The sequence below is a fragment of the Cyclopterus lumpus genome, chromosome 2 (assembly GCF_009769545.1).
Source record: "Cyclopterus lumpus isolate fCycLum1 chromosome 2, fCycLum1.pri, whole genome shotgun sequence".
Lineage (NCBI taxonomy): Eukaryota > Metazoa > Chordata > Actinopteri > Perciformes > Cyclopteridae > Cyclopterus > Cyclopterus lumpus.
The window spans coordinates 5,823,946-5,841,250 of NC_046967.1; the positions used below are offsets into that span (position 1 = coordinate 5,823,946).

General features: G+C 43.9%; 2 protein-coding genes across 2 annotated transcripts in view; both read left to right on the top strand.

Annotated features, from left to right (window-relative positions):
• The window catches only part of dock9b (dedicator of cytokinesis 9b), a 39,169-nt gene extending 33,107 nt beyond the window's left edge, over positions 1 to 6,062 (top strand). The window contains exons 52-53 of the mRNA XM_034548235.1: positions 3,699 to 3,837; positions 4,898 to 6,062. Coding sequence (XP_034404126.1) covers positions 3,699 to 3,837; positions 4,898 to 5,014 — 256 coding nt within the window. The 3' untranslated portion in view covers positions 5,015 to 6,062. The remainder of the gene's footprint in view (positions 1 to 3,698; positions 3,838 to 4,897) is intronic.
• A 3,473-nt stretch (positions 6,063 to 9,535) lies between these two features.
• On the top strand, positions 9,536 to 17,166 carry slc15a1b (solute carrier family 15 member 1b). Its single transcript, XM_034548255.1, has 23 exons — positions 9,536 to 9,645; positions 9,955 to 9,989; positions 10,154 to 10,238; positions 10,553 to 10,694; positions 10,914 to 11,033; positions 11,113 to 11,212; positions 11,880 to 11,970; positions 12,047 to 12,130; positions 12,793 to 12,875; positions 12,967 to 13,053; positions 13,131 to 13,220; positions 13,337 to 13,381; positions 13,471 to 13,503; positions 13,619 to 13,707; positions 14,516 to 14,597; positions 14,690 to 14,806; positions 14,917 to 15,057; positions 15,401 to 15,447; positions 15,772 to 15,870; positions 15,960 to 16,071; positions 16,159 to 16,296; positions 16,394 to 16,501; positions 16,735 to 17,166. Exons 1-23 carry the CDS (start codon positions 9,609 to 9,611, stop codon positions 16,990 to 16,992), a joined length of 2,223 nt encoding a protein of 740 aa, XP_034404146.1. The 5' UTR covers positions 9,536 to 9,608; the 3' UTR covers positions 16,993 to 17,166.
• The last annotated feature ends 139 nt before the right edge of the window (positions 17,167 to 17,305 follow it).

Genomic DNA, 17,305 nt, shown 5'->3' on the forward strand with positions numbered 1-17,305 from the left:
CTTAGCTCGTTTGATGTATTCAAGGTTCTTATGGTCTGTCCACACAATGAACGGATGTTGTGCCCCCTCCAGCCAGTGTCTCTACTCCTCCAAGGCGACTTTGACCGCCAGCAACTCCCGGCTGCCAACGTCGTAGTTTCTCTCCGCAGAACTTAGTCGCCGGGACAGGAAAGCATCTTGCCATCCTCCTCAGACCGTTGTGACAAGACAGCCCCGATACCCTCATTTGACGCATCAACCTCCACCACGAATTGACGCTGTGGTTCTGGCAGAGTGAGGATGGGCGCAGAGGTGAAGCGCGCGCTTGAGGTTCTGGAACGCCTCCGCTGCCTCCGGGGACCAGTTGAACCGAACCTGGGGGGATGTCAAAGCGTGGAGGGACCAGCTATTGCGCTGAAACCTCTGATAAACCGCCTGTAAAAGTTCGCAAACCCCAGGAATTGCTGAACCTTTTTGCGGCTATCAGGCGTAGGCCACAGCGCTTACTTTAGCCGGATCCATCTGGACTCTTCCAGGGGCTACAATAAAGCCCAGGAAGGAGACGGTGTTGGCATGAAACTCACTCTTTTTAACTTTAACATGCAGGTGATGGTCGAGAAGACGTTTGAGGACTTGGCTTACATGGTGTTTGTGTGTGTCAAGATCTGGTGAATAAATTAAAATGTCGTCGAGGTAAACATAAACGAAGTGATCAAGAAAATCTCTGAGAACGTCATTAATCATGGCCTGAAATACAGCAGGAGCGTTTGTGAGTCCAAAAGGCATGACTAAATATTCATAATGGCCGCTGGGTGTATTAAAACCAGTTTTCCACTCGTCCCCCTCTCTGATTCGGACCAGATGGTATGCGTTGCGCAAGTCCAGTTTAGTAAAAACTGTGGCCTGCTGGAGCTGATCAAAAACAGGTCATTAAGGGAAGTGGGTAGCGATTCTTTATTGTAATGTCGTTGAGTGGACTATAGTCTATACAGGGCCTCAATGCCCCATCCTTCTTCTTGACAAAAAAGAACCCGGCTCCAGCAGGTGACGATGACGGACGGATGAGCCCCGTCTTCAGAGATGCCTCGATGTAATCCGTCATCGCTTGACGTTCGGGTCTCAACACTGAGTACAAGCGACCCTTAGGAATGGTGGAGCCGGGGATGAGCTCGATGGTGCAGTCATATGGTCGATGCGGTGGAAGAGACATAGCCTTGGTGTTGTTAAAAACCTCCTTGAGATGGTGGTAGTAGGTAGGAACGGAGGTCAGATCCGGGTACTGGGATTCTGTGACCGTGGAAGAAGAAACAGTGTTTATTACAGTACTGGCGGGTCTGTGTGGGTTATCTCTCAGGCACTCTTTTCCCCATCCCATGATTCTGCCCGTAGGCCAGTCTATGTGGGGATTGTGGCTGACAAGCAACGGATGTCCCAGTACTAGTGTGTGTGTCGGTGAATGAAACAGCAAAAAGTTCATCAGATCAGTGTGCTGGTCTATGGAGAGTGCTGCAGGCTCTGTGACATGTGTAATGGTGAACAGTGCACCCCCATTCAAGGCCCTTGCCTTGATGGGGTGTGCTAAAGTCTGGGTCTTTAACCCCAGACTCTTAGCTAATTCCCAGTCCATTAAGCTGTCATCAGCCCCTGAGTCAATCAACACATCCAATGTTATGGCTGTGGTGTTGTACCTTAACGGAAGTCAAAACACGTGCTGAAGAACCTGAAGCTGTGGATCGGCTGTCTCGCCGAGCTGTCTTGGCCGTGCATGCTGCTACCAGGTGACCGAGCTCCCCGCAGTAGAAACACCGTCCCTCCCTAAGACGGCGCTGCCGTTCCTCCGGGGTAAGCCGAGTACCACCCAGCTCCATAGGTTCATCCCCGCCAGCAGGAGGAGAAAAACGGCGCTGATCTGGTGACGACGAGGAGGCGAAGAAGTGCTGTGGGTGATCTGGCGACAGCTGCCGTCCTTCCCGGAGAGCCCTAAATTCTCGAAGACGGTTATCCATCAAATAGCGAGGGCGATGAGGGAATCCAGGTCCTGAGGCAGATCCAGAGGCAGCAATTGCTCCTGGATGGACGCACCCAAACCTTTCAGAAAAACGTTGTAAAGTGCCATGGAATTCCAACCGCTCCGCACCGCCAAGGTTCGGAAGCGAATGGCGTAATCACAAACCGATTCACGTCCTTGTATCAACCCACTCAGCTCTCTTGCCCGTTCTCGCTCCGTTGAGACTGGATCAAAAATCATTCGGAGACCCTCTTTAAAATCCTGGATGGAATAGCAGAGGGAGGATCCGCTTTCCCGCTTTCCCACTCCTTCGCCCGTCCCGAAAAGGTGAGAAATTATGTAAGCCAACTAGGCTCGGTCTGTGAGGCCGTGTCGAGACGAAAGTTCAAACTGCATGTCACAGTCTATGAGGAATGACTTACATCGTCCCAGATCTCCTGAATATCGCTCGGGAGATACCAACCGGACTCCAGCTCCGGCGTAGGCAAAGGTGGGAGGGGGTGAGGGTTCAGGTGTGGGGGGTATTGGATCCCTTGTCTCAGGACCACTGAGAAGCTGCTGAACCCGATCCACGAGGCCCCCTATCTGGGCAATAACGGCCGTCTTGATGTCATCCTGACTTCGGACCAGAACCTTGACTCCCTGGCTAAGTGTAGCCATCTGCTCCTCCTGCAGGGAGAGGCGCTTCTCCTGAGAGACCAGAGCTTTAGCGAGAAACTCTGACCCTGCTGCGTCCATACTGGCAAGTGTGTACTGTCACGCCCAGGTAGAACACAGGACACAGATGCAGGGTTTTCCAGGTATAGTTGTCTTTATTAGTAAGACTGACTCTCCAATAAATAAAAAGGGAAAAGCATGGCTATAAAAGATTATCCAAACAAAGATCACTCCACTCTTGGAGGAAAACAAAAACACTCCTTAAAAACTGGAGGCACTACGAAAGATTATTAAAAAACAAAAATCACTCCACTCTTGGAGGAAAACAAAATCACTCCTTACGGAGGAAACAAAAGAAACAGAAAGCGATGACTTGGTATTCAACAGCTTTGTTACTATGGCAAGGCTAGAGGAACCGCACAGACACATGGACAGAAACGAACACACTGGCACAGGACAAGGGGAGACGCCGACTATACGTACACATGAGGGAAGTGGAGAAACAGGTGGACACAATCAGGAATCAGGGAAGACAATCAGACTGGTGACACATGAGGAAGGGTAAGTGACCTGAAACGAGAGGAGAGTTACTATTTCAAAATAAAACAGGAAATGACAAGACAAGAAGACCCAACAAAATAAAACAAACCCAACAACTTCACCGCGGTGCGACAGGATTGTATACAAGTCTATGAGAAAATTACTCTACTTCTCTCTTGATTTATTCCCTCAGTAAACATTGTAAACATGAGTTTATGGTCTCAATCTCAATTCTTCAATACAGCATGATGTTCATCTAGCAAATGATGGTCCATTTAGAGTAAAAAAAAACATAAAGCTGAGAATGCTTAAGGAAGCGCTTACTGAGATTGACAGGTTGCAACCAGAGCTGTATACAACGTCTCTACGGTACTCCTCCGCTGTCCAAATATGGTCACTTCTGTTAAAAAGGTTGCAAAAGAATGGAAATATGGCCTTCCTACATAGCTTCTCACTTCCTATTCACACACGTTTTTCAGTGGCACCACTAAAATGCTGCTGCCTCTTTCCTCAGGCAGTTTGTGGACGCCTGTGGTCAGGCGCTGGGAGTGAACGAGCGGCTGATCAAAGAGGACCAGCAGGAGTACCAGGACGAGATGAAGGCCAACTACAGGGACTTGACCAGGGAGCTGTCGAACATCATGCACGAACAGGTAGGAACCCCCAAAGATGGTGGTCATTGAGACATTCGATCAGCTGTTACTGCATTTAGACTATCGTCTTCACGTTTCAGAAACAGTTTTCAGACAATACCATTAAGAACCCAGGCAGTGCACTCCATAAAAAGGTCTGCAATAAACTTTAGAATTGTTTCCGGGTGCGAGTGGCTTATCAATATGACCTCCGAATACCAACAACTTTCCTGTCTCATGAAATCTGCTGATTGCTTAAATCTAGAGTATTTACTGTTTTGTTTGAGTATTAAGTGATATTGTTTTATTTGTATTTTTATGTCACTTGTATTGGCTACTTGTATGTTCTTCTTCTTCTGTGACTTATTTTAAGAGTATATTGTGATGTTGCATTATGGCCTTTTTACATTAATAAAAGGTTAATGAACAAATGGAGCAAATGTAAACATAAAGACATATTTACAATATGTATACCCCCACAGTTCTATAAGGTGCTTGGGGTTAAGGTGTCCACGAAATGGCATGTTGATATTATCTAAAGCTGCATATTCCTCCCTGTCTTCTGCTCATCTACTAACCATGTCTCCTGTCTCCTGCTGTCTTTGTGCTGGCCTGAGCAGATTGGATGGTAACGCTGCTTTTGTTCTGTTGTACTCGATTGATGGTACAGTAAGGGACCGTATGAAAATTATTAGGATGGGGTGTGGGGCCTATTTCTTTATTTTATAAAAAGCAAAGCCCATGCCAGAGTGTTAGTTAATAATATGTTTGGACTCAATTGAATTATGTTATTAAAACCAAGGACAGACTCATATTAGCCAATAGAGAATAATACACAAATATGGAGACAGGATCTTTTCCTCTACAAAAAAATGCACTTTTATGACCCATGGTGCACACAAACACCATCTTTTTTTATCTAACAATTTATTTAACTAATTTCAAAAGAGAAGAATGATTTAAATGGTGGATCTAAATTTAAACTACCCTGTATTCAGCAAAAAGCTCCACAACCGAAAATAATTTTCCTACAGTCCCTCAATTTTCCTACAGTCCTAATTTACCTTTTTTCTTCTTCTAGATAAACCCAGTGGAAGACGGCACAAGGAGCGCTCTGTCCGACTCCATGGGTATCTTCAACGCCATCAGCGGCACGCCAACCAGTGCCAACCCGCACGGCTCGACCACCATACTCTGATCCAGATGTTTCACACCGGACTCTTGCCTTCTACGCCACTAATGACTGATTACCTACATGTCACTCAAGAGAAAGGACACTCTCTACAACCTGAAGCCATCATCCATTGGTGTTTTTTCATCCTGCTATATGTCATGAGCTGGGAATTGTGATGTTATCAGTTGGCCCGTTGCTCTTGTTTCCTATGGAGACGCCAGTCACAACTCTTGACTTGTGAACAGTAATTCTATTGACTTATTGCCAGTTTTGGGTCATTTTGTAGTTTGTTTTATCCCACGGGTGAAGCACAGCAATGGTGTATCCAATACTGTGACTCACAACATGATGCTATCTTCAATGTCCTGGTGTCTTAAGCTCCACCCGAGGGATGTTAGAACAAACATGAGGGACTTCAGTATTTGCATTTGACCCAGGTCTAGGATTTTCTCTCTTTTTAGCTGTAGGGCTCCCATTTATGTACAGTGTTTGTAAGAGAGAGCGCATCAGGAGAATTTTTAGTGGAATGCCACTGCTGTAAACGTACATACATTCTTCTGCTGATGCACCGTATTTTTACATTTCCCTTTTTCTATTCTTTTCGGTTGCGCCGCCGTGACAGCAGATGGATAAAAGTTTATCTTTCATCATACCTTGGACATTTGAAAGAATCATTCCCTCTATTTTAGGCCAATGGACGTGTATAGGAAGTGTCTAAAGCCAAGTGAACATAACGTTTTGACCTTTTTTTTCTGTGAAGAAAAGTGTGCAATATTTTGTATTGTTACCGTGGCTACCTGCTGCATAGAAAACCACTCTTGCCAAAGACATCAGAAAAAAGACTTCTCAAGGCAGGACGAAGGTGTGAACATTTGTAATCTCCCCCCTTTGTTTCTTTTTCTGTTCATGTGGATGCCTTTTATTATCTGCGAGGTAAGGTTTAAAAAAACATTTTTACTTAATGACTCAATGTACATATGTTTAAGTCTTTAAATATATTAAAAAAACTGTAATAATGCCTTCTTCCATGTCTTGCTTTTGTACGTTCACCATAAAGCTACTAAAATATCACCACACTAAGATTTTGAAGGTCAACTTTTGAAGTTTGTGATTTTAACTTTGTTAGTTTTGAAAGAGCACACAGTTCCTTGGTCCTTGAACTGGCTGATATACTGTATGGCTGTATGTTACTATGGGTAAGTTTAAAAAATCCTTGTAGTTTAACTCACAAGATATAAAACACACCGATGAGGTTATTTTGTATGACTCCTCTTCTGGTTACTTTTGATTTAATTAATTTAAGTGGCCGTGGGACAGACACAGTCTCTATAGAGTTAAGGTTAAGGGTGGGTAACTGCTCGGATGGAAGTGCAGAGAAGAGTGGAAGACTACAACTCTGCTTCTGCTTCCTGATCTGAACTCTGGGTCATGGATTAAGTCTGTTAATCAACTTCGCCATGTTCGCAGAAATGAGACGCGCTCCATCCCAAGTGGGATGAATGCGGTCTCGACTCATCAGATCAGGCTTTCCACAGAAAGTCTGCCAGTTATCTATGTAGCCCACATTGTTTGCTGGGCACCACCTGGACAACCAGCGGTTGAATGACGACATGCGGCTATACATGTCATCATTGATCAGATTGGGGAGAGGGCCAGAGAAAACTACGGTGTCCGACATTGTCTTGGCATAAGTACACACCGATTCCACATTCATTTTAGTGACCTCCGACTGCCGCAGTCGGGAGTCATTACCACCGGCGTGTATTATAAACTTACTGTAACTACGCTCATCTTTAGGCAGCAGTTTTAAACAAGATTCAATGTCGCTCGCTCTGGCCCCCGGGATGCATATGACTTTGGTCCCTGGCTTCCCTATCTTCACGTTTCTGACTATGGAGCTACCTATAACCAGAGTGGGTTTCTCAGCGGGTGCGTCGCTGAGTGGGGAAAACTGGTTCGAAACGTGAAGAGGTTGGTGGTGCTCAGTGGGCTTCTGGTTAGACCTACTATTCCTTCGAACAGTTACCCAGCCATCCGGCTGCGCGGGGGCTGCCGGGGAACAGCTAGCAGAAGCTACAGCTAGCAGCTCCGCCCGGCTATGGATGGGGGCGGGCTAACTAACGTAGCTGTCTGAGCGTCGATGGTGCGGACCCGTGCATCTAACCCACTTAGAACTGCCTCCAACCTAGCAAATGAACTACACGTGTTGCATGTACCATTATCATTAAGGGAGGCAGAGGAATAGCTATACATGAGACACTCTGAGCAAGAGGGAGCGGGAGGGGGAGAGGAGGAAGACATCGCGAGCTGCTAAGCTGGCAACAGGAAGAGATGCAATACGCTTACTGGAAGAGAGAGAGATGAGTCTATTATCTGCACTAAGGTCTAACAAAACAAGTACAGAGTGAGTCCTTTATCTGATGCAATTATAGGAGGTCATTTGTAATTTTCACCAGTGCTCTCTCTGTGCAGTGGTGTTTTCTAAATCCTGACTGAAACTCTATAAATAAACTATTATGATGTAGAAAGTTGAATACATATTGCTATTTCCACAGTGTAGTGATATTAATAGTGCACAGGTTGGCGTGAATTAAGTTATTGAAGTGTTTTAAAGTATTTTTGTGGTCTACTGTGAACTCAGCTGGTTGTGCAGCCTGACAGCAGCAGGAAGGAAGGACTTGCCATCTCTCCTTCACACACCAGGGGTGAAGCAGCCGGTGGCTGAAGGAGTTGTACAGAGCTGCCAGAGTGTCCTGCATGGGGTGGGAGGTGTTGTTCATCAGGGATGATAGCTTAGCCATCATCCTCCTCTCTCCCACCACCTCCACTGTATCCAGTGGACACCCCTGCACACTGCTGGCCTTTTTTGTTCAGTCTCTTCCTGTCAGCTGTATACACACCTCTGGATCAAGAGTGGGCTTCTTCCATGTTAGTAAAGACACATTGATAATATCTAGTAGAGAGGTGCTAATTAAAGGTAAAACTTCTTTAAGCAGCCTTGTCGGGATGGGGTCCAAGAGACAGGTAGACGGTTTAGAAGTAGAAACCGTTGACGCCAATTGGTCAAGGTCGATCGGTGCTTCACTGCAGCCCACTGCTCCTTAATAACTAAGGATGGGTCAAATGCAGAGAAGAATTTCCCCACGGGGATCAATAAAAGTGTACATTTCTTTTCTTTTCTTCTTTATATGTATATATCTAAACATATACATATATCGATTCATATATATGTATATATATTATATATGTATATATTATATTATATATATGCAATTTAGAACATATATTGGGGGCATAACGGGTATTTATATTGTGTATGATTTTTATGAATAGTCTCAATTATGATCGATCACTTCCTTCCTGAAAGTGTGTGTGTGTGTGTGTGTGTGTGTGTGTGTGTGTGTGTGTGTGTGTGTGTGTGTGTGTGCGTGTGTGTGTGAGTAGTGAACGCACTGAGCTGCACATTCATTGGAGAGAGATGTGAGAGAAACAGGGATGCTGACTCCTGTAGAATCCCTGTGTGTGTCCCAGACGGCCCAACGGTGTCATTGTTTCAGAGACTCTAAACATCATGTCCGGCGTGAGTCCCCCTGCTAGTGTTTCATGGTGTGTGTTTGTGTCTGTGTGTGTTTGTCTCTGCCTTTTTTTGGTGAAATACACGGGAATTCAAGACTTACACATCGTTTGCTCGTTTCATGTGTTTCACATGTTTTCAGTCGCTGCTGTTACCCAGTTTGTGCCTTTGCTTGTCAATAGGTTCCAGAGCTCAGCATCCGCTTTTCACTTTGGAAAAGCAGTTTATGAATATTGCTTCCTTTATCAGTTGACTTGGCAAATCCTCTTTATCTGTAAAGCAAGACGAGTTTCCATCAGGCATGAAGTAATTACTGACTGACAAACACACACACACACACACGCACACGCACACGCACACGCACACACACTTCTGATAAGGAGAATGTGCTGGCAAGTGGGAGTAATGGTGAGTTGCATGTTGGTAGGTGCTAGACTCTGTGTGTGTGTGTGTGTGTGTGTGTGTGTGTGTGTGTGTGTGTGTGTGTGTGTGTGTGTGTGTGTGTGTGTGTGTGTGTGTGTGTGTGTGTGTGTGTGTGTGTGTGTGTGTGTGTGTGTGTGTGTGTGTGTGTGTGTGTGTGTGTGTATCGGTGGGCGTTGCAGGAGGGTTTATGGGAGGTGATAAGGAGAATGTGCTGGCAAGTGGGAGTAATGGTGAGTTGCATGTTGGTAGGTGCTAGACTCTGTGTGTGTGTGTGTGTGTGTGTGTGTGTGTGTGTGTGTGTGTGTGTGTGTGTGTGTGTGTGTGTGTGTGTGTGTGTGTGTGTGTGTGTGTGTGTGTGTGTGTGTGTGTGTGTGTGTGTGTGTGTGTGTGTGTGTGTGTGTGTGTGTGTGTGTGTGTGTGTGTGTGTGTGTGTGTGTGTGTGTGTGTGTGTGTGTGTGTGTGTGTGTGTGTGTGTGTGTGTGTGTGTGTGTGTGTGTGTGTGTGTGTATCGGTGGGCGTTGCAGGAGGGTTTATGGGAGGTGACCAGGCCCAGGTTTGGTCTCCATATCCTGCATCTGGATTTGGGTCACAAGTTTTTCTGCTGAAGGATTCAGTCGGAGAATGGACCCGAAGGCGACACACACAGCAGCTATGGCAGGTGAGTCCCAGTCCAGATGGGAACCCTGACACTGGGACGCTCGGAAACTCACTTTATCTTCCGGCAGGTTTTAGAGGAAGCATTATTAATATTATTATTATCATCATTTAATTTTTATTTTTTATTTTTTTTATATCATGAATTGCCCTTTTACTTGTAATGCCTTTGAGCTTATACTTCAACAGTATTTTACTAACATTTGCACAAAACTAGCTGTATTTGTTCAGTTGGTTACATTTTACAATATTTATTTTTACATTTCACTCCACCCTAAATAAACAGTCTAGATAATGTGATTTATTTCTGCAGGCGAAGACGAGGGGAAGGTCTCCAAGAAAAAAAGTGTAAGTACAATTGTCTCAGCACTGTCTGTCATATTTATAAAACATGCACAGATGTATTGCTTAATGCTCTGATACAGGACACAGTTTGTAAGAGGAAGCCATATGCATTAATTTGTGGCGATTAAAAAGAAATCGGCATGATCTGTGTTTCCTATTCCCCACAGGCTACAGTCTGTGGCTTTCCAATCAGCATCTTTTTCATTGTGGTCAATGAGTTCTGCGAGCGTTTCTCCTACTATGGCATGCGAGGTGAGCTGCTTTGTTTCTTCATACCTTCATATCTTCTTCGTTCATACTTTACAGTTGTTTCACTTTTATTTGGTGCAGAGTAGATACTCAAGTTCTGCACTTATTTTGTGGAATAGAAAGTACTATTGTCCCACTTATATATATATATATATATATATATATATATATATATATATATATATATATATATATATATATATATATTTAAATATGTGTACTTTTACTTTGAATGCTAATATAATTTTGCGTGAGTACACTTTTGAAAGCAGGACTCCTAATAGTACCTGCTCCACCTCATTATTACCTGTGTGCAGCCGTGCTCGTGCTGTACTTCAAGTACTTCCTGCAGTGGGACGATGACCTCTCGACCACTATCTACCACACCTTTGTGGCGCTCTGCTACCTGACCCCCATCCTGGGAGCCATTGTGGCAGATTCATGGCTCGGCAAGTTCAAGTGAGATCCTGCAAATATTTTCTTTTTTTTTAAAGCATTGTGAATATAAATATATATTGTATTTAGCTTTAAATACTATTGTACTAGATATAGTAGAATACCTGGGGGTTATATATCTCACAGAATCAGCTGTTAAATGTAATCCTTGGATTTTTGACCCTTGTCTATCTTATCTCTACCTGAACCTGTACACCTGTTTAACTCCCCGCCCCCGCACAGGACTATTGTTTACCTGTCCATCGTCTATACGCTCGGGCAGGTCGTCTTGGCAGTAAGTGCTATCCATGACATCTCAGATGCAAACAGGGACGGCACCCCCGACAACATGACCCTCCACGTGTGAGTTGAACACACACTCAGAAGCCCATGACCGGAGCACGGCAGGCATGTGCTGACATTGTGTACGTTTTGCACTCAGAGCGCTGTCCATGCTGGGGTTGCTCCTCATCGCCCTGGGCACGGGGGGCATCAAACCCTGCGTGGCTGCCTTTGGTGGGGACCAGTTCCAAGATCATCAGGTTAGATGTCACTCAAGCAAACACACAATTCTTCTCACAATTATGACAACCTCATTTTGAAATAATGAAAAAGGAGCTCTGACTATATAACTATCACACAAATACATAGGTATCTCATCTTACATATACTATATATAGTTATCTTATATTCTCATATTGTGAGGTAGTTTTCCTCAAATTCATCAGGTAGTTTTCTCATATTTATGAGATGGGTTTTCTCATGATGATAGTTTTCCTTTCAGACAAATAAAGTGTTACTGAGATTTTTTACCACGAGGGAATCGAGTAATTTATCAATTTATATGGATAAATACCCAAATCTCCTCATGCACCGTATGCTGGACCCACGTATTATCTCTCTCTCTCTTGCAGGTGTGTGTATACACACCACACAGGCATTTAAAAAGACACATCAGCGTCTTCTTGTCAGCACTTCTTGTATCTCTACATGTTTCCAGCTAGTTGCTTATTACCTAATAACCACAGGTACATCTGTCTCAGTGGCTTTATTACACTGTTCCAGGCAAGGGACAAAGATTACCCCATAATATCAGTGACTCTGCTGGAATGGGATGTCATATAATGTGTTATGTATGTATCATATAATCTTGGGGAAAATGTGCATCAGGGCTTTTTTGTCCAGGTTTAACGTTCCTGTGTCCAACAGGAGAAGCAGAGGAGCACTTTCTTTTCCATCTTCTACCTGTCCATCAATGCTGGCAGTCTGCTGTCCACCGTCATCACCCCCATCCTCAGAGGTACCGCTGATCACACAGCATAATGCCACACGACTCACGAGTTACCAATGAAAACGTGTGTGTGTGTGGTTTCCAGCTCAGGAGTGTGGCATATACACCCAGCAGCAGTGCTACTCGCTGGCCTTTGGCGTCCCCGCCGCTCTCATGGTGGTCTCTCTGAGTAAGAAATAATTTTCCTTTTTGAAACGTCTCTATTGACTGCACTGATACTTTTACTAAACCTTTGTAGTAACAAATTAACTCAACTGATTTTACACAGGAAGGTCAGCTTACTACTTAGTCTATAAAAACTCCTTTATAATATCTTATAATGCTCTTTAGGAGCTTTGTGGAGTGGAATTTGGAAAAAGTTCTACCAGGCAGGGAGGGTCTGATGAAACATGCCACTCAGTTGCAATATGGGAATTGTAGGATCCCACAACTTAATGAAAGTACAATGCTATATAGCTTGAGTGACTCTTTAATGAATTACGTATTCATCTTTTTTTAAAATAATTATTAAGCCATTTGTGATGACAGCTTCTGGGTTGCCAAGTTGCAATTAGTTTTCTATTTGCAGCTTATTACTAACAATAATACATTATTTATTAACTATTAATAAACTTGTTTGTTATAAGCATGTATTACCCTCTTTAATGTGTGTTATATAAGAAAGTAGCACTATGAATATTTACTTATAAGATAAGTTAATGAAATTCTAACAATAACCTAATTCATTTGCTGATCATTTCCAGCAACAGCAAATGTTATAATGCATATTTGGTTTGTGTGTGTGTGTGTGTGTGTGTGTGTGTGTGTGTGTGTGTGTGTGTGTGTGTGCAGTTGTGTTCATTATTGGAAGTGGGATGTACATTAAGACCCCCCCTCAAGGCAACATCATGGTGAAAGTCTTCAGGTGCATCGCGGTAAGTGGCTCCTCAGAGAGGAACATCTTGAGCTTTTCAGTGTATTCACCAACATGCATCCTCAGTGAGAAGCTCCCTCTGTTACCTGCAGTTTGCCATCAAGAACCGCTTCAGGCATCGCGCTTCGGAGTTCCCAAAGAGAACCCACTGGATGGACTGGTCCGAGGAGAAGTACGACGTAAGTACATACACGGACACAAAAACAGCACAGTCAGCGATGTGAAGATCCTAACCCTTGTCTTTGGGGGTCTCCAGAAACTCCTGATAGCCCAGGTGAAGATGGTGCTCAGAGTGCTGTTCCTCTACATCCCTCTGCCCATGTTCTGGGCTCTCTTTGACCAGCAGGTGACCACCAATTATTTTCCAAATTCCAATAGACAAGCACTAAGATAATGCATGCCGATCCGCGTACTGGTAGACTCCACAGACTAAAGGAGAGCTGTGTCTCCTCCACTCCACAGGGCTCCAGATGGACCCTGCAGGCGACTATCATGAACGGGGACTTTGTAAGTGTTGGACTTGCAGAACTTTTGCTAAAAACACATGAAGTTAGAAGAGATTCTGACGGGTCTCCTTCGATTTGTTTCTACAACAGGGAATTCTCAAAATCCAGCCCGATCAGATGCAGGTAAGACTCTTTTGTGGTCGACACTTTGTTACCGGTGCCGTGTTGTTTCTATGTGCTGCTGACGTGAACCAATAGAATCGGCTTTAGAAAGAGTGACCCGCCTTCTCGCCACCAGACCGTCAACCCCATCTTGATCCTGGCTTTGGTGCCGATCATGGACAGTTTGCTCTACCCGCTGATTGCCAAGTGCAAAATAAACTTCACGTGAGTTCATTCTTGTGTTTGTTTTCCCTGTGTGATGGAAAATATGACATTACTAAGTTTAGGTAAACTTTGTAGGATAATTTCACACTCTCTATGCAATCTTTTTAGTTTTTGTCCTTTGCAGCACAAACTACGTATGACTTTGTTATTGGATTATTGTTATCAATCAAATCACCAAAGTGTCAAGCTGCCAGCAACACAACAAATGCAAGATAAATGACACATCTGGCCATAACAATGTACACATCTGTAATTATAATCACTCAAAATCCAACTACTACACACACAAATATAGCAGAAAAAAGAATTGTTGTGGTTTTTTTGCCTACAGTCTACAGTCTACAGTATCTATGACTGGAGATAATATAAATAAATATAAATATATTCATAAAAATAATTCAAAGTTCCTTTTCAAAATGTTTTCATGGTCTAAATACATGAATAAGATACTGTGTGAAGAACACTTCGAACTTCTGTGAATTTCAAAGAAGTATTTAATGCCATAAAGTATGATTATAATGTATTATAAAACCCTAAATATAAATATACATGGACAACATTTTTTTATTGGATTTAAAACTGGCTTCAAAATTCACTCTTAACTAAAAATACTCTTAACTCAAGATCTACTTACCAGATTTCTTCCGTAGCTTTCAGACAAATCTTGTGACCTCAATCAGTGAATGGCGTCAGTTGTTATAAGTCATGTATTAAAATACGGCGTATAACTGAGATATGAAATAAAGATACAGCGTGGCTTCCTTAAACCCATTGAATATGGCTGTGTGTGTGTGTGTGTGTTCTGCAGCCCCTTGAAGAGGATGACTGTGGGGATGCTCTTCGCTGCCCTCGCGTTCATCGCTGCCGCCCTGGTCCAGATACAGATCGACGTGAGTGTAACTCACACACACACACACACACACACACACACACACACCACCGTATGAGGCACAATTGACACACAATTCCACGTCTCTTCCAGCAAACCATGCCCAAGTTCCCATCAAGCAGCGAAGGCCAAGTGAAGTTCATCAACATAAACAACAGGTCGCTGGAGGTCAAAGCGGGGACCAGCGAGTTCACCTTGGGGGCTTTCACGGTATTGCTCCCAACATAAAGACAACACAGACACCAGACACCTGAAGTCGCTCCACACACTAAAGCTGGGAGGACGTATTGATATGCTCAACTGATCGTTTGCTCCTGCAGGCCAATGAGGACTACCTGACCTTTGACAAAGCATTCAATGTGAGTCTGGAGTCTGGGGTCGGTTCCGTAACCACTTTAGAGAACGGCAGTCGGAGTACCATGGTCATCGTTCAGGAAGGGGTCCTCTTCAGGCCGTTTCAGGTGAGCACACCACATGTTGATTTGTTGTTGTCTGCTACAGGTAAGGATGTGGTCTGAGAGCAGGTAATCAAATGGGTTAGAACCCCCTATTGAATCTTTTGAGGTCATTTCTTGGGTGGACTTCTCTACTTTGACCTTGGTCTGCTCCTCATAAGTACCAACAAGTCGATTCATTTTACTTTAGCAAATATCAAGTACAAAGTTGGTATATTTGACTTTAAATGCAAACTAAATAAATAAATTGGACTAATGAAGTGTATACTGTGTGTTTCCTTTATCCATAACTTATATTGAACTTAATGAACACATATGTGAAGGCTCTAAAGTGTCTTTCTGTCTCCAGTTCATGGACATCAAAGCGAAGCCGGAACAGGGCGCTAACGCTATCAGGCAAGTCTCAAATAGATGAAAACTAATTCGAATGACTGTCGAAGTTTGATTACTTCTGTTTCGTCTTCTTGTGATCCCCCAAATAATCATTTTCACCAAGACATGAAACGCTCATGTATACAATTATGATGAATCTGTATGATATTATTCATTTAATAGATGCTGAAAGTTCTTAAAGTATCCAGTATTTAACCAGCAGATAAACTTCATCTATCATAAAATAAATAGTGAGAAAATAATACCTAAAATATCTTATTGATTTCTAAATCTTGTTCCAAAATGTCCCTTAAAGCCGGTCTCTCCCCCCTCGTGTTCTGAATTCAGGTTTTTCAACGGTCTTGGCTCGAACGTAACAGTTGGGGTGAACTTTGGGGTCATTGCCGCCAACAACATGTCCGGCTACGTCATGTTCCCGCAGGGGGCGTAAGACTCCTTTCCTCACACCTAGGTCACAAACAGTCCTACCACAGGGAAGTCTTTGGCTCTGACTTTTGTTGTTCTGGTTCCATCAGCACTCAGTTCCGAGTCGAGAGCGCTGCTGGGGAGTGCGTCTACAGTCAAGACCTGGGCTTCGGCAGCTCTTTCACCTTGATCATCCCGCCGACTTTTGCATTTGTAGATAATGTAACTAGTGAATACATTCTGAGTCACAACGCAGTGTCACTTTTTTTATTTTATTTTTTTGTCGAGGTAACGCATCTTGTCTTGCAGTGCGGGCAGAGCATCCAAACTGTGGTGGACATCAAGCCCAACACCATCCACATGGCCTGGCAGATCCCGCAGTACTTCCTCATGACCTTAGGGGAGGTAGTCTTCTCCGTCACCGGCCTGGAGTTCGCCTACTCACAGGTAGAAGGGGCTGCTTTCCTCTGGAGGACCCAAAATACAGATATAGGATATGTCTTTTCATAATCGGCTCTGGTTCTTCTTCCCTTTTGCTCTCCAGGCGCCCAGCAACATGAAGTCTGTGCTGCAGGCTGGTTGGCTCTTAACCGTTGCCGTTGGCAACATCATTGTGCTCATCATTGCCGAGGCTGCAACGCTCGATGACCAGGTGGGTGGACTTCACAAGAAGCCACGTTCATCCGTCTTCGTTTAGCAAGTCATCACATCTGAGAGAATGGATCCAAATAATGTTTGACATGAAACCATAAATAAGAGTCTACAGCCACGCCAGTGGCTCTGAGCCTGCAGAACATTTAACTGCTTATTGTACGGAGAATATTATGACAAAAAGAGAATGATTGCTTCTTTGATGACAATAACGTGTCCGTTTCCGTCCACTAGTGGGCCGAGTACATCCTCTTCGCCTCTCTGCTGGTGGTGGTGTGCTTCATCTTCGCCTTCATGGCCCACTTCTACACCTACATCGACCCGGCCAAGATCGAGGCCCAGTTCGCCGAGAGGGACCCCGAAGAGAAGGAGAAGGAGAAGAGGAAGAGCGTGGAGATGACCAGGAAGGGCTCGGCGGAGCAGCGCAAGGAGGACAGGAGGAGTTCTGACTCCAGCTCCGACAAGGAGAAGACCAGACAGACCAGGATCTGAGGCGACGCCTTCTCCACTCTCGGTGTACGCCGTTTGTGAACAATAATTCAGACTCTTATTTCGTCTCAAAGTCTTTTAGAGATTGCTCATGTAATTCAATTTATTTGTGCTTCCGCTGTTGTAAACCCATTTCATAACCTTTTATGAAGTACATATACAACCATTCCAACATTTGTATTTATTTCCAAGCAAAGTTTTGTAATATTTTGTCTATATATATATATATAGACAAAATATTACAAAACTTTGCTATACACACACACGATGTTTAGTCGGAACAGAAATTGTTTAATCATATTCCATATTAAACTAA

Bases quoted from the DNA above. Each gene is read 5' to 3' on its own strand.
- slc15a1b (XM_034548255.1), top strand. From the start codon at position 9,609: ATGGACCCGAAGGCGACACACACAGCAGCTATGGCAG. The intron at 10,695-10,913 runs GTGAGATCCTGC...GCCCCCGCACAG, and splicing joins TCATGGCTCGGCAAGTTCAA to GACTATTGTTTACCTGTCCA. The intron at 12,131-12,792 runs GTAAGAAATAAT...GTGTGTGTGCAG, and splicing joins TCTCATGGTGGTCTCTCTGA to TTGTGTTCATTATTGGAAGT.